The sequence below is a fragment of the Chrysochloris asiatica genome, unplaced genomic scaffold, assembly GCF_000296735.1.
Source record: "Chrysochloris asiatica unplaced genomic scaffold, ChrAsi1.0 scaffold00004, whole genome shotgun sequence".
In the NCBI taxonomy this organism is placed as follows: domain Eukaryota; kingdom Metazoa; phylum Chordata; class Mammalia; order Afrosoricida; family Chrysochloridae; genus Chrysochloris; species Chrysochloris asiatica.
Window position 1 is genome coordinate 36,473,495 of NW_006408522.1, and position 16,389 is coordinate 36,489,883.

A 16,389-nucleotide genomic window follows, 5' to 3' on the forward strand; every position below is an offset into this window, starting at 1 on the left:
CCCCCCCCCCCCCAAACCCATTGTCCCATGTGTTACAGAGTAGAACAGCTTCGTGGGATTTCTTAGCTGTAATCTTTCTAGAAATAGATCACCTTTCTTTCATAGAGCCACTGAATGAGTTAGAACAGCCAAGGTTAGGAACCAAGTGATTGACCATTTATTTGTGCCACCCAGGGCTCTTTGTACACTATGATGTGATCCCTCAGAATCACCTGGGGAGCTTGTTAAATGCACATTTTGATGTAGTAGGTCTGTGTGTGTCTGTGTGTCTAACAAGGTTCCCCGGGATGCCGAGGCTGCTGCTCCATGGAAACTACTTTGAGAAGCAAGGATGAAGAACACTAGAAAGAGCACCTGGCATGCTCAGTGTGGTTACTGTTAGGGTCACCACTGGTTTTGTTACTTGGCCTTTTCAAACAGGCACCTGAAGCAGCTCCACATTCAGCTGACTGGCTTTTCCAGGGATCAGTTTTTTCCCTGGATTCTCCTTCTGTTCCACTATGTGACCTTTGCACCTGTCCTGAGCAGCAGCTGTGGGAGCGGGGAGCAGATGGGGGTGGGGGGGTGGCTCTACCCAGCTGCTGCAAGGTTGAGTCTTCAGGTTTGCAGCTGAGTCCATTTTCACGCAGTGTTACTTGAACCTGATTTAGTTAAGTCGGTGTGTTTCCTCTTTTTACTCATCTGTGTTTACAAAACACAAGGAGGCCATCAGTCTCTCTCCTCACTGTAGCCCAGGCTGCCTACTGTGGTGTACCCCACTTCCCTTCCTCTCAGAGCAGTAGTTGTACCTCCAACTTTCTGCATTGTTTTCCAGTCCCCCTTCTGAGGGGGAAAGAGGAATGCTATCGCTGTGGCCTGCTGGGTGTGGTGGGGTGGGGTGTTCTGTGTTCACCTGGATTGTCAGGACCCACAAATTAACCTCTATAGACCCCCCCTCCTCATCTTTTCTCCTTGCAGCTCTTCATGGGCTAAATCAGAGTGAAGGGGAACCCAGTGACCTGCATGTTTGCCTGGGGAAAGATCTGGTGTAACTGTGGGGCTGTGGGAGCCCAGAAAGTCTGGGCTCACTTTCCACTTCTGCCACTGACTTACTCTATCATCCTCCCCTCTGACAGGGAGTTGTCTGGTGGGGGCTAGTGCTATGGAGAAAGACAGCTGTCCCTGGACACATCCCATGAACTCTCTTGCTGACTGGCCCTCTGAAGGAATCCAGTGTAGCCTGTGATAGCTCCTTTCTGCACACTAGGTTTTTATTCCCTGTCCACTGAAGACAGTGGGGAGGGCCCCATCTAGTCTTCTTGACAGACAACGAGAAACAAAGGCCCTCCTCCTCCAGCCAAGGGGAGAGTGCTTACCCACTCCCCAGTGCTCCCCAAGAGGCTCTGGGCCTCTGCTGGCCCCTGAGAAATGGTACCTGTATGATGGAGCACCAGCCACTATCCTGTGGACCACTGACCCCTGAACTTTGCCTCTGACTTCCCTGCCTGATAGTAGACCTGGGATAACCTCCGGAACGTAGTGTGCATTCTTTGTTTTTGTTTTGTTTTCAAGTATGTTCTTGCTTAACGTTTAATTGGCTCCAGTCAGTAGGAAAGCGCTCCAAGAGGGATTATTTATGGCTTACTGTCAAGAGTAGCTATAAAAAGGGCAGCAATGAGCTGGAGATGCTGGGAAGGCAGAGAGGGCAGGCGCAGGAGTGTGTGTGTGTCTGTGTGTGTGCGCGTGCGCGCCGTGCGCGCATGTTTGCACTGGATGAAATCAGAGTTTCGCTGCCTCAGCAGTGTGGTTTAAATTGAAGATTAACCCTTTGACCTTCACAGTGTCAAATCACTTGCAGATGGAGACTCCCCCCCTCTTTCCCCCTTGTTCTCTGTGTTACTTTGGAGTGGGGGAGGGAGGGGGGCACGTCTTCTCTTTCTTTCTGAAGAAAGTTTGTTGTTCGTGCAGCTGAGGTTTGAAGGGCTCAGGAGCCAATCTGATTAAAAGCAGCACTTGGCTAAATTCTGGAAAATCCTGCAAGCAGGGGAAAAAGTTTAATCCTCTTGTGCTCAGTGCATAAAGGGCCTGGTCTTTTATTTTTCATGTTAAAACTGCAATTGTTTTAAGAGAACTCCTCTTTCTCCTCTTCATGGCCACTTCTTTCTTCCCTCTTACTCTCCTTGCCCGCCCTTGGCCCTTTGCTGAGCTGATAGGATTAACTTGCCAGCCCTGAGAAATGCAGATCTGAACTTCTATTAGAAATGATAAGGAGATCTGTAAGGTTGTGCTGGGGAGTTACGGTGATTTTTACAAGTTATTATTTCCTTTTAGCATCAGCAGAACCGAAACCGTGCGTGGTGGCAAGTTCTCCTCTTCCTACACAACCTTGCTTTGAATGGAGAAGAGAACCGGAATGGAGCAGGTCCTAGGTGAGACTGAGCTGCCTTCTCCACATGGGACACCAGGAGCATCATCTGGAACAGGGACATCGGGGAGGACTGGCACTGTGTCTTGTCAAGTTGTTTTTTGTTTTTTTATTTTTGAAATTTCTTTCTGTGTGTACATAAGACATACCCAAATGGGACCTTCTTTCCCTGTTCAAGGCCTCAACCAGGAATAGGGGCCTTTGTCAAACACTGTTGAAGGAAAGGCTGATGTGTCTGTGATGGTGGGACCTCCCACACACTCTGACAAGTAGATTCTTCAGTCAGCAGTTGTCGAAGATGACCAGTTAGTGATGTCCTCTGGGGAGCGGACTATAGCTTTTCCCCAGGAGGTAGGTTTAAAAAAGAAGACTCAATTAGGCTTCCAGTTCCTATCAGCCTTCCGCTGTGGATGGGGACCATGATCTGTATGGTGACAATGCTTTAACCATCCAGGGCCTCAACCAGGGATTTTCCAGCTGAGTATGGCAACTTCACTAGGCCCATCAGCCAGCTCCACGGCTGCGTGCTGATTTGGCTCAGCCAGTGCCCACCTCAAGGGCTCAGGGATTCTTGCCCAGCCCCTGTCATCTCCAGTAGACCTCAGGGAGGGTTGGGTTTCTCCAAGGACCCCTCAGATGTGCCCTCAAGTGAACCAAACTTCTGGCTAGACCTCAAATTTGACCTGGTCTCACTCAGAGGCCCCAGGATTGGTCCTGAGGTGCAGAGCCACTACCACTTGTGGCTACCTAGGACCTGCTAGATGTCAATCATGGATGTGCTGAATAGCCAGCAGTTCGTGCCTTTGTCAGCTCCTCTTTTAAAACACACAGCCAGCCCACTGCACTCTACCCACTATAGGGCAAAAAGGGACAGGTTTGCAGTGGGCCTGGGAAATGTGGCTGCAGCCCCACCTACAAGAATCTGAACAAGAGGAACACTCAGACCCCCTTGGTTTCCATGGAAACAAAGTACCTCCTCCTCCTTACTCCCATTCCTTTTACACACCTAGTGGGATACAGGAAGAAGCCAGAACAGTGGCTTTGCCCACTGAAATGTGTCTTTAAGAGTAACAGTGATTAGAGCATGGAACCATCAAAGTTGGATACACGTTTCCTGTCTTTCTCCAGCTTCCAGCTAGGCCAAAAAGGCCAGCTCTGGAACTCAGCAGGATCGAAGCTGCCTCTGAACTTCCTTTGTCTCCCTGCTGTGGCGCTAGTGGTGAGAACTTAAAGCAGCTTATCTGAGGAGTCTGATAGCAGCCCTCTCTGAAAAGACAAAGGGAATCTAGTAGTCAGACATTTAGGAATTAAATGATCATTTTTGCATTTCTAAGAAAAATAACATTGGTGCTAAAGGTGAAGCAATGCCCAAAGACAAGGTGGCTTCCTTGGGCAGAGAAGATTCCAGAAGCTACCCAAGGCAATTGGAGGAGGGATTCAAAATGGACTCTCAGATCTGAACAAGCACAAGGTCCTGTGATTGTGCAGAGAGGAGGTCTTCGGTGCTGTGGAGCAGGACGCGGGTCTGGATGGACAGTTGGGCAGATTGTTCACTGCACAAGGGCACATGCAGAGGGAGCTGTGGAGGCTGTGGTCCTGCCTATGCTCTGCTCACTGAGTCATGTGCCGTCATGTGGACTGTATCTGCTCAGAGGAAGGGGTGCCTTTTCTTATTTTGCACAAAGGTGCCATATGGACTCACAGTGACTCTGAGGAGGACCTCAAACTGTGCATAAGTCTTTGTTTTGTTCTGTTTGGATATTCTGGAGGTATTACCTCTTTTTGGTCAGAATTATATCTCAGGGTGTGTACCGTGGTTTGTCTGCTACAAAGGTGGGTTCCTGCTTACTAGGAGAAGGAGCCCAGGGAACAGACAAGAAGAGTGACTAGGACACGCTGACCATTGTGAAATCCAGTCTCCATACCAATTTCTGATGTATATGTAGGAGATGTGTTGTTTTCTCTTCTCCTGGAGCAAGGCTGGGACAAACTGGTTGCTGATGTATGCTTGGGTGACACACATAGAAACCAGCATTACTTATACTGGCCACTTTGAAGCCTTCTTTGCAGACTTTCCACCTGAGCTTAGAACATATATGTGTGTGTGTGTGTGTGTGTGTGAGAGAGAGAGAGAGAGAGAGAGAGAGAGAGAGAGAGAGAGAGCGCAAATGATCCAGGCCTTGGTACTGAGGTACAGCCAGCCATCAGCTTCAAAGACCTAGACAGGCCCAGGCTGGATGCCCTATGGCCTGACAAGAGAACCAACCTGAGTTTCACATCCAGGGGGAGGGTGGTCTGATTGCACTGCTCTTTACAGTGTGAGGTCAGTACCAAACTCACTATCCTTAGTCAAGCCAGGCAAAGTGTAAGGTGTCCCCCACCTCTTGCTGCTTCTTACTGCTTCTCCCCTTAGGAAAAAAAAAACAAAAACACAAAAAAACCCAGGTGGTAGCTGGCAGAATAGCCCCATGAGGGAGAGAGGTTCCTCTTGGCTGGTTGTTTTAATTGGCCAAGTCATCTACACTGGTCCCTTCCCCCTGGGCCTGGTGAGTTGGCCAGAACATTCCAGCCTCTGGAGACCCGCCCCTCCCCCTGGGTCCCTTCCCCCACCCCAGGAGCCTGGCTGTCTCCAGTGAGGGGGTGGGGAATCAGGTTTAGAGGGAGGGAGAGTCTGACCTGGGTCCTGACCTGTAACCAGCTAAAGACTAGTGGGGCTTTTGTGATTTACTAGGGTAAAGAGCCCAGTAGGGAGAGGGACTGGAAACTTCCCTCCTCTATGTAGAAATGCCCTGGAGGAAGGGAAGCCTGATATTCAAGGTCAAAACAGTCCTTCTAATTCAGAACCCCAGGGTAGAAGTTTCTAGAAGCCAGACAGCTAGCTAGGGAGGGAGCCTCTCCAGGCCAGACATCTGACTCCCAGAGTGAGGTTGGAGGATGACTTCCCCTGGCCTCTGCTGCCCTGGACTCTGAAAGTCGGGGACCAGAGAGCCGTCCCCACCCCCATGGCTGCCATCTCTTGCACAATCCGAGGTGGAAAAAGATCACCTCTCAGTGACCTTCTCCAGTCCCCAGGGAGTGAGTCTGTGTCAGAGCTTATGAGGCCTGTTCAGAGGGGCCGGGCTGACCTGTCCAACCCAGAAAATCATGGACCCCCAGTCCTGCACCAGCGGCCCTTGGGTCAGGGGCTGTGGCCTCCGTTTGGGGCGTGGGTGGGAGGGGTCTGTTTGGGACTCTAGGAGGTTTATAGTCACCTCAAAGAGGGTGAGGGAACCATGGTAACTGTCCTGGTTAACAGGAGCTCTTTTCAGGAAGGGGGGACTTAAAAGGGACAAAGAACAGCAGAAGACATATCAGCTGCTCACCTTGCGGCTCTGTGGACTCCGGACGCCCGGCTCCTCAGTGCTGCATGGGAGAGGGGGGAAGCAGAGGAGGAGAACCTTGGGGAGAGGTAACACTGGCTGGACTCTTCAGAAGGGGTTAACCTATCTGCCTGTGAAACCTCCTGGGGACTGGGCAGACTTAGAGCTGGTGAACACTTGAATCTTAAAGGAATAGCAAGGGGGAAAAAACAGTTACATGAGCAACCTGGTGCTAGAGCCAGTGGAGCCCACTCTTGGGCCATTGCCCCTCTCTACGTAGATGACTGTCCCTCCCTGTTCTGGGAGCATTGCCTGTCCCATCCCTGGGCCCACAAGGGTTTTCCCGGGAGAGACCCAGTGAGAATGTAGCATTTTGTTCATCCCCAGGTTGGTTGTTCTGGGGTCTTTGGCCTCTGCCTCTGAAGAGGGACAGGGAAAGAGGATGTGGACTGGGACCCTTTTGTTGTTACCTGTACAGAATATTTGGCTTTGTGTACTTCACATGCATATGTGTGTGTATATTTTCCCCTGTCAGTTGGTACAGTTTTTAATAAAATCATTCAAAGCAAAGGTGGTGTATCTTTTTCAAAGTATGATAACAATGTAAAGGGCAGTGTTGGATTACCCGATAACAAGGTAAACACCGAGTCTTGGCATGGCACTGTGGGTTAATGTGCCAGACTGCAAAGCAGTTTGAACTGCAAGGTTGGCGGTTCAAGCTCACCAGGAGCTCCTGGGTATACAGGGTAGGAACCAACTTGATGGCATTTAACAAGGTAAGCACAAGCTTGTTGTTAAGTGACGTTGAGTCGGTTCCAACCTATAGCGACCTTGTATAGGGTTTCTGAGGAGCAGCTGGTGAACTTGAATTGCCGACCCTGCAGTTCAAACTGCTTTGCAGTGCCACACACCAGGACTCCAAGCACAGGTTTACTCATGTGTGCTTCCTAATCTGTAGTGAATTGTTTCACGTTTTTCACTACACCAAAGATGTGGTAAAACCATGTGAAAAATTTCACTGAGATTAGTATGTAAGCACAAGTAAGCCTGAGCTTTCCTCACTTACTGGATACTCTGTCAGGAATTACACATTAGAAAAGAGGCTTTGATTCTATAGGAAGGTGCTGAATGTGTTGGGGGAGAGACAGATGCCAGCCATACCCAGAAGTGGAATCTTTGATGTGGTAAAAAAAATGTAAAATTGCTCACTACAGATTAGAAAGTAAACAAGTAAACCAGTGCTTACTTTACTTATTGGGTAATGTACTCAACAAGGGGATCATTTAGACTCCTAACTTTTTTCTCAAGTACCATCCTGAGCTACCGGGAGACTTCCTTTCAAAATCCTCTTGGACTTGAGAAAAGTGATTATGACTACCCAGTAAACCACAAAGCAAAGGGGCCTCAAAGGGTGGAAAGACAGGATTTGGAGTCAGTTACAGATTCCACCAGCTGAATGATCTTGAACAAGTTATATCACTTCTCTGAGCCTTCAGTTCCTTTTGTGTAACATACAAGGATAAGTCAAATAACATTGCTACAAAATCATAGAAATCTTTATTAAACAGAATTATAAAACTATTGTTTCCTGACATCTCTCCTCCATCTAGGTCTATACACTTCTGAAGGTGGTGTCTCCATCTCTCTAAGCCTTCCCTGCCAAGAATTTTGTGTTCTTCAATTTAAACTATGTTAAAACAGCAGCTTGGGCATGGTTGTGGGACTGTAGGGCAAATGAGGTAAGGTGTCCCAATGAAATTCTTGTAGGATGACTCTTGCTACCCTTGAAGAGCAAGCAGGTACATTGTTGTGATGAAAAAAATTCCTCGGTTCAACTTGCCAGAACTTTTTCTCATCAATAGTTTTCAATTTTCTTAAAAACTTCTTCATAAAGCGTCCCGCTGATAAGAAGAGAGGGTATATGCAAAAGAACACCCACACTTGCAGATAATACCCACTTGCCCTGGCTTCAATGGCTGGATGATCAGAACTCAACTAGAAGAAGAAAAAAGAGGGAAAAAAAAGAGTAATCTGATACAATTTGGTGAACTTGACCTACACTTATGAATGTAGTATCTCAAAAGAGGGAACAAATCTTTATATCGAGGTTCATTCCCACCCCCTCCATACACAGAGTAGACAAGGATGGGCAACTTAGACATTGGCTACCCAAAATGGGGGCTACAAAGGCAAGAAGTGACTGGTTTACAAGCTTTCAAGAGGGATCCTAGTTCCAGAGGATGAAGAGGAAGGTAGAATCTCCACTGAGTAGTATCCAATCTGTCTGGGTGGGACTGATGAAAGGAGATGTGGATAGTACTCATGTGGCACAATAGTGAATAATTGTTATCAGGACAGACTGTGAGGGTTGGAAATGTAAAGGTAGACGTTTTGTAGCAAAGGAGAGGAGTGGTTGACTTTGCAGTCCAGGAGTGAAGGTCCCTGGGACCATCAAGGGAGAAGAGTGGAGTGTGGGACCCTACCCAGAGAAACAGTGACGCCAGAGCCAATATAAAATTCTTGATAATACACCCCCCATGTGTCCTTAGTGAAAATCTACCAAGGTTACCCCATTGGAACCCATGCCCAAAAAACAGTTGCCATTCCTTCTGAGCTGACTTCTCTGCTTTGGATTTATCTGGCCCTGCAGATCTCCAAAGCTACTGTTTCACTCAACCTTTTGTGGAAGGCACACTAATGTTGTTAGGTGCCTTTGAGTCAGCTCTGACTCATTGCGATCCTATGCGCAACAGAACGAAACACTGATCCATCCTGAGCTATCCTTACAACTGTTACATTTGAGTCCATTGTTGCTGCCACTGTGTCAACCCATCTCGTTGGGGGTCTTCCTCTTTTTTGCTGACCCTCCACTTTACCAAGCATAATGTCCTTCTCCAGGGACTGGTTCCTCCTAATAACATGTCCAAAGTATGAGAGACGAAGTCTCATCATCTGGCTGTACTTCTTCCAACACAGATTTGTTTTTTCTTCTGGCAGTCCATGATACTTTTAATATTCTCCTCCAACACCATAACAAATGCATCAATTCTTCTATTGTCTTCTTTATTCACTGTCCAACTTTTACATGCATATGAGGCTATTGAAGATACCGTACTTTGAGTCAGGTGCGCCTTAATCCTCAAATTGACATCTTTGCTTTTAAATACTTTTAAAAGGTTTTGTGAAACAGATTTTCCTAATGCAATATGTTGTTTGATTTTTTGATTGCTGCTTCTATGATTGTTGATAGTAGATACAAGCAAAATGAAGTCTTGGACAACTTCAATCTTTTATACATTTATCATGATGTTATTTATTGGTCCACTTGTGAGGATTTTGTTTTCTTTACATTGAGGGGCAATCCAACTGAAGGCTGTGCTCTTTGATCTTCAACAGTAAGTCTTTTTCACTTTCAACAAGCAAAGTTGCATCATTTTCAGATCGCAGATTGTTAATGAATCTTCCTCCAATCATGATACAATGTTCTTCATATAATCCAGTTTCTTGGGTTATCTGCTCAGCATACTGGTTGAATAAGTATGGTGAAAGAATACAACCCTGACTCACACCCTGATGAATCTAAGACACATATCACTGAGAGAACTTGTCTGCAGAGATGTTCAAAAATATTTTGTTTAGAATACGCCTGTGTATATAATCCTGCGGTGGTGCTGTAGAATAAGCATGGAGCTGCTAACCTCAAGTCAGTGGTTCAAATCCACAAGCTGCTCCTTGGAAACCCTATGCAGGGTCACTATGAGTAGGAACCCACTTGATGACACTTAACATCATGTATGAACCAGAACCCTAGTAGCAATACTTTTAGACTCAATCTTGTACAGCTATGCTTGCCATGGAGTTCTTGGGTGGTCAAATGGTTAACATGCTTGGCTGCTAATATAAGGTTAGAGGTTAGAATCCACCCAGAAGGTGTCTTGAAAGAAATGTCTGGTGATCTAATTCTGACAAATCAGCCATTGCTAACCCTATGGAACAGGGTTCTGCTCTGATATATATGTGGAGTTACAGTCAGTTCAAGAGCAGCTGTTTTTATGCCTGCCTTGCATGGTTAAAGGAAAGGGGTGCAAGGACATGGATGGCACATCAGTGATGGGAAGGAAGGCTCCCAAGTGCCCCTCACACACAACACCCTGCAATTAAGCTGGGCTCTGCTATCTTTTTTTTAATCAGGGAAGCATCTCAGAAGTCACGTTAGTTATTGTAGGGGGACTTCCTGGCTTACATTTATTTCATTGTGGATCAACAATTTGTCTGACTCAAAAGGGAAATTTAAAGCTCTTGATAGAATTCAGCTAATCTTTGGGAAAATCTATTCCTGGTTCTATCAGACAAAAGTTGTAAGCAAAAGGGCCAACTGGTCTTGTCTGTGCCAGACCTTCTATGATTTGGGAAGTTTTCATGCTCTGAGGCCTGCACTCAGAAAGAAGTTGGCACTTGAAGCTACAGTGAATCATCTAGTCTAACATCCTCATTTTATAGATCGGTAAACTGAGGCCCAGAAAGGGACTCAGAGTTTTCTATTTGGATTTTTAAATAGCTCAGTCTGTCTGAGAGGGACTTACCCCATCCATCTGTGCTTCCATTTGGAAATTGCTATGCTTTTGCCCAGATCTGCGGGGAAGCCAAAACTTGTCTATTTTAATGCCAAATAACTGCCTCTTCTCCTGTAAAACATGGCACTTCTAGTCATTCTATATTTGGAAGGAGAGGTTTATTTTTACTGGAGTGTGGTCAAAGTGGGGCCAGTGCCACATACGGATGTTATTCTACATTTCATGTGCTGGGTTGTAGTTGAGCCCATTAAGCAGCGCCTATGAAGTACATAACAATTGTGGGGATGGTTTAGTCTATTGTGCATCAGGTTGCTTTGAGTCAGAACCAACTTGAAAGCACCTGACAACAACAACATGAACTACACAGGAACCCTTGTGATGTAGTGGTTTATATGGTGGGCTGTTAACTGCAGGGTTGGTGGTTTGAATCAACCATCCACTCCATGGGAGAAAGAGGAGGCCTTCTGCTCCTATAGAGATTTATAGTCTTAAAAGCCCTATACAGGTTCACACGCATCAGAACCAACTCAATGATACACAACAACAATGATAACATGAAGTACAGAGGAACCCTGCCGGCACAACAGTTAAACACCAGGCTGCTAGCCAAAAGGTTGAGAGGGTTGGCAATTTGAACCCACCAGCTGCTATATGGGAGAGAAAAGCTGGCCAACTTCTCCAGTAAAGATGACAGCCTTGGAAACCCTATGGGGCAGTTCTACTGTGTCCTCTAGGGTCACTTTGAGTTGTTCATGTTATTGGTGGTGGTGGTTATGTGCCGTGGAGCCGGTTATGACTCTTAGCGACCCTGTACAGGGTTTCCAAGGCTGTAAATCTTTATGGGAACAGAAAGCCTCATCTTTCTCCTGCGGAACAGCTGGTAGTTTCAAACTGCTGACCTTGCAGTTTGCAGCCCGATTCGTAACCACTATGCTACCAGAGCTCCTTGTACATGTTATTAGGAGGGATCAAGTCCTTGGAGAAGGATATCATGGTAGTTGGTAGAAATCAGATAGATGCTTGGCAGAAAGTAGAAAGCCAAAAAGTGGGAGCCCCTCAGTGAGCTGGATTAACACAGTGGTAGCAACAACAGGCTCTAACATGACAACAACTGCAAAGATGTTACAGGACCAGGTAACATTCTGATCTCAACATCGCTATCAGTGGGCACTGACTCGATGACACCTAACAACATGAGGTGCACAGGGAATTAGTAGATGATTGAGAATAGTAATGTCTTCCTTTCAAGTCATCGGCCTCTACCTTACCTAAGACTGTGTTGTTATTGTTGTTGTTATGTGCCGTGGAGTCGGTTCCGACTCACAGCGACCCTGTACAAAGTTTCCGAGGCTGTAAATCTTTACGGGAGCAGAAAGCCTCATCTTTCTCCCGTGGAACAGCTGGTAGTTTCGAACTGCTGACCGTGAGATTAGCAGCCTGATTCGTAACCACTATGCTACCTAAGACTGTACTGTACTCAGCAGTCCATGCTAGAGACTCAAAAGCTTACCAGGACCCTTCCTTCCTTCTTCCCTTCTCTGAGTCCTGCAGAGGCAGGATACTGAGACGTTAAAGACATAGTTACCCAAGTTCGGCCCCCAGTTCTGCTGTTGGCATTGGTCGGGTCACGATTTTTCTGTGCTTCAGTTTTCTCCTTTATAAAATGAGTTAGTAATAACACCTACCTGTAGGATAGAAAATTAACTCTACTCAATGAATTTGGAATATGGTCTTTGTCGTTGTTTAGAGATAACCTCAAAAACCTTGGAATTTCCCTAGTGACTGAAGTATCTTTGGTAAGTCCAGACCACATCTAAGGATTTATGCTAATGAGCTACCTCTTGGGTGGGGCTAGCCAAGCCAGAAAGATCCTGCTAATCTCAGAGGAGTGGGGGCATGATTCAATCAGTCATGCCAATGTGGTAATGGGCCCCAATAAAGACTCTGGATCCTGAAACTCTGTGGACTTCCTGGTTGGTGAAAGACATTAACGTCAATGGGAGATACTTGTGACATGGCAATTCTACATTGGAAAGCCTCTCAGACCTCAGCCGATGTATCTCTTCATATGTATCCTTTTTATTAAAATAAAACTGTGGATTTCCTGGATGGTGCAAATGGTTAACATACTCATCTGCTAACAAAAAGTTGAAGGTTCAAGCCTACCCAGAGGTATCTCGGAAGAAATGTCTGGTGATCTACTTCCAAAAAAATCAGCCATTGAAAATCCTATGGGCTAACATATAATAAACTTATAATAAAAAGTATACAGTCCTGGTGTGACACTGTGGGCTAATGCACTGGACTACAAAATCAGTTTGAACTGCAAAAGTCGGCGGTTCAAGCTCACCAGCTGCTCCTCAGGAACCCTATACAGGGTTGCTGTGGGTTGGAACTGACTCGATGGCACCTAACAACAGCATTAGTTTGTTTTCCTAGTTCTGTGAGTCTGTACTGAATTTGAGGAAGCAAACTACCCACTAGCAAATAACAGTTCAAGAGAGTAATGAGAGCCAGCAGATCAGAAGTGAGGGGGGCTGCGTTTACAGTTGGGATTCTGATGGGGTAGAGGGAACCCCTGAATTTTTAGCCAGCAGATCAGAAGTTAGGGTGTCATGGGGGTTCCCAAGCCTCCAGTTGGCATCTGAGGTCTTGGGGTAGATTTGGTAGTCTGAAGGAATGAGACTTACTACCTTTGACATCTGACCTAACTCTAACTCTGGGAGGTTAAGGTCAAAGGAAGAAGTGCTGTATGTGCAGTTAAACTGGTCAACTACAACATCATTATAGTTGGAGTCCTGGTGTGGCACTGTATGGTAAACATTAGACTGCCAAAGGCAAGGTTACAGAGCCGCTATGAGCCAGAAACAACTCAAAGGCACTTAACAACAACAAGAGTTGGTGTTAGAGAAGTGGAATAGATTTGCATTTGATCTTTATGCTACCTCATAAGGTTGCTGTGAGAATTAAATATTCAAATATGTGTAAATTGCATAAGAACTCTAGTGGCACCCCAGGTTAAGCACTAGACTGTGAACCCAAAGGTCAGTGGTTTGAAACCAACAGCCTGTCCTTGGGGAAAAGATGAAGCCGTCTGCTTCTGTGAAGACTTATAGTCTTGAAACCTTATGGAACAGTTCTACCCTGTCCTATAGGGTTGTTATGAATTGGAATCCACTCGATGGCAATGGATTTGGTTTTTAACGTGCTTCGAATAGAATTAAGGAGCTCTGGTAGTGTAGTGGTTACGAGTTAGGCTGCCAACCTCAAGGTCAACAGTTCGAAGCTACCAGCGGTTCCACAGGAGAAAGATGAGGCTTTCTGTTCCCGTAAAGATTTACAGCCTCTGAAAGCCTGTGCAGGGTCACTGTGAGTCTGAACCGACTCCATGGTACTTAACAATAACAACAAAGAATAGAATTGGTACATATTAATTTTCAGTAAATGTTAGCTACTAATGTTAAGAGATTATTGTTATTATTGTATGTAGTTGATCAATAAACTCTGACCTTTTTTTTTTTTTTAATGCTTTTATTGTGAATCAAGTGGTAGTTTACATAGGGAACATTGGTTTTGCACTCAACCGATTATATTTTGTTTCAATGCAATGATTACAATCCCCTCCATGCACCTCTTTTTTTGATGTACACAAAAACACACAGCGATATATAATTGTTTAACAACCAAAGGGCACATTTTGCAAGCCAACCTCCTGCCCGCCAGCACACAGCCTTTCTCTTTCTCTAAGTCTAGAGTTCTCAGCTGCTCTATCTCTCCATGCCATCACATCTACCTCCATCTCTGGTGTTGCTGCCTCTCTGGTTAGGGTCCCATGTTCCACTCATGCTCTTCTCTCTTGATGGTCCTAGAGTCCTCTGTTCCTGGACTGTAAAATTAACTACTCCTCCCTTTATGTAACAAAACTTTTACCTTTACAGTTGTGACAATCGCAATTAGTCATGATAACAATTACTATTGAATCAAAGAAACCTATTCCCATCTCCTTTAAGCAGACAAGATGAAAACTATTCAGTGGGATTCTACCTTCCCCTGCTCACTCTGAAACTAAACTCCCTCTTGCAAACATGTTAGCCAGCCACTTTGTGCCTCTACAGTCCCCCCATTTTAGGTAGCCAGTGTCCTGATGTGGCACTGTGGGATAAGGTGTCAGACTACAAAGTCATTTGAACTGCAAGGTCAGTGGTTCAAGTTCCCCAGCTGTTCCTTGGAAACCCTATACAGGGTCACTATGGCACTTAACAACAACAACAACACAACCCTGTATACCAATGGGATGGGATTGATCCTTGATGTGACTCCTTCCCTCTTGGTTGGTATTTTGAACTACTACATCCATAAGTACAGGTCAAGTTCATCAAATTGTAGCAATTTATACTTGCTTTCTGTACCAAACTTCTTTATCTTCTTCTAGTCGAGTTCTGATCATCAAGTCATCCAAGCTAGGTCAAATGGGTACTATCTGCAAGTTCGGGCGTTCTTGCACACCTCCACTCACTTCGTATCAACTGGACACTTCTAGCCCCCAGTGGTTAGGTCAGTGTTCCTGGGCTCAGGAGTTCCCAAGTCTCCCCAAACTTCAGACCAACCAGCCCTTCCTTTTCTCTCTCTCATCTCAAGGTCGACAGGAATCTATGGAGCGTGGTTGGACTCAGCCTATATCTTCATCACTAACTTTCCACAACTTCCACTCATATGTACACTAACGTGATCGCCAGCTAGTTTACATGCCTGCTTGTGTGTTCCTTTTGAGTTTCAGTCTTGGAGAGGGGTTTGTCCTGAAGGGCCTTGATGGCTCCCAGGTGAATAGCTTGCTTGTTCTTGTAATAGCCAAACAGTCTACTCTTTTTGGTTTTGATTTTTTTCCTGCTGTTTTTTCTTTCTCTTCCACTCCATATTTTTGCTATTGTGAATAGTGCTGTAATAAACTTTGGTGTGCACATATCTACTCATGTTATGGCTCGTCTTTTTTGTGGATATATACCAAGTAGAGGAATTGCTGGGTCACATGGTATTTCTATTTTCAACTTTATGAGGAAGCGCCATACCATTTTCCAGAATGGTTGAACCAGTTTATGTTCCCACCAGCAATGTAGAAGAGTCCCAATCTTTCCATATCCTCACCAGCATTTATTGTCCTCTGTTTTTTTGAACTTCTTTGATATTGCTGGTGTGAGATGATGTCTCATTATTGTTTTGATTTGCATCTCTCTAGCGGAGTCCTGGTGTGGTGCTGTGGGCTAATGCATCAGACTTTGAACTGCAAGGTCAGTGGTTCAAGCTCACTAGTTGCTCCTTGGAAACCCTATACAGTGTTGCTCTGAGTGGGAATTGACTTGACAGCACTTAACAACAACAATGGCTAATGATTGTGAACATTTCCTCATATGTTTGTTGGCTGCCCGAATGTCTTCCTTTGTGAAATCTGTTCATGTTCTGTGCCCATTTTTTAATTGTGCTATTTGTCTTTTTCTTGTAGAGGTGTTACAGTTTCCCATAGATTTTAGAGATTAGTTCCTTGTCTGATATGTCATTGCAAAAAAATTTTTTTCTCATTCTGTGGGCTCCCTTTTTACTCTTTTGGTGAAATCTTTTGATGCATGTAAGTTTCTAAATTTTAGTATATCTCAATCATCTATTTTGTCTTCTTTTATTGGTGCAATGTTTGATAGTCTATGTGTGCCCTGTATTAGATCCCTTAAATTTGTCCCTCTTTTTTCATTGATGACATTTATAATTCTGGGATTTACATTTACATCTTTAATCCGTGTTGAGTTGTTTTTTGTATGTGGTGTGAGATAAAGGTCTTAATTAATTCTTTTGCATATCGAGTTCCAGTTTTGCCAGCATCATCTCTTGAAGAGACATTCAGTGTACTTTTGTCCTTTGTCAGAGATCAGTTGGCTGTATGTGAATGGGTTAATTTCTGAATTCTCAATTCTGTTCCATTGATCTATGTATCTTTCATTGTATCAGTACCAGGCTATTTTGACCACTGTAGCCATGTAGTAAAATTTGAAATCAGGGAGTTAGA

The 16,389-nt window shown here is 45.2% G+C and overlaps 1 protein-coding gene across 4 annotated transcripts in view; it reads left to right on the forward strand.

Moving 5' to 3' along the window:
* The window catches only part of BMF (Bcl2 modifying factor), a 17,897-nt gene extending 15,419 nt beyond the window's left edge, over positions 1–2,478 (forward strand). The window contains exon 4 of one of the 4 annotated variants that reach the window (XM_006831779.1): positions 2,311–2,444. In XM_006831779.1, the coding sequence (XP_006831842.1) occupies positions 2,311–2,412 (102 nt within the window). In that variant the 3' untranslated portion in view covers positions 2,413–2,444. Of the gene's footprint in view, positions 1–2,310 lie in introns of all 4 variants that reach the window. The other 3 variants (XM_006831776.1, XM_006831777.1, XM_006831778.1) reach the window with 3 other exon arrangements.
* The last annotated feature ends 13,911 nt before the right edge of the window (positions 2,479–16,389 follow it).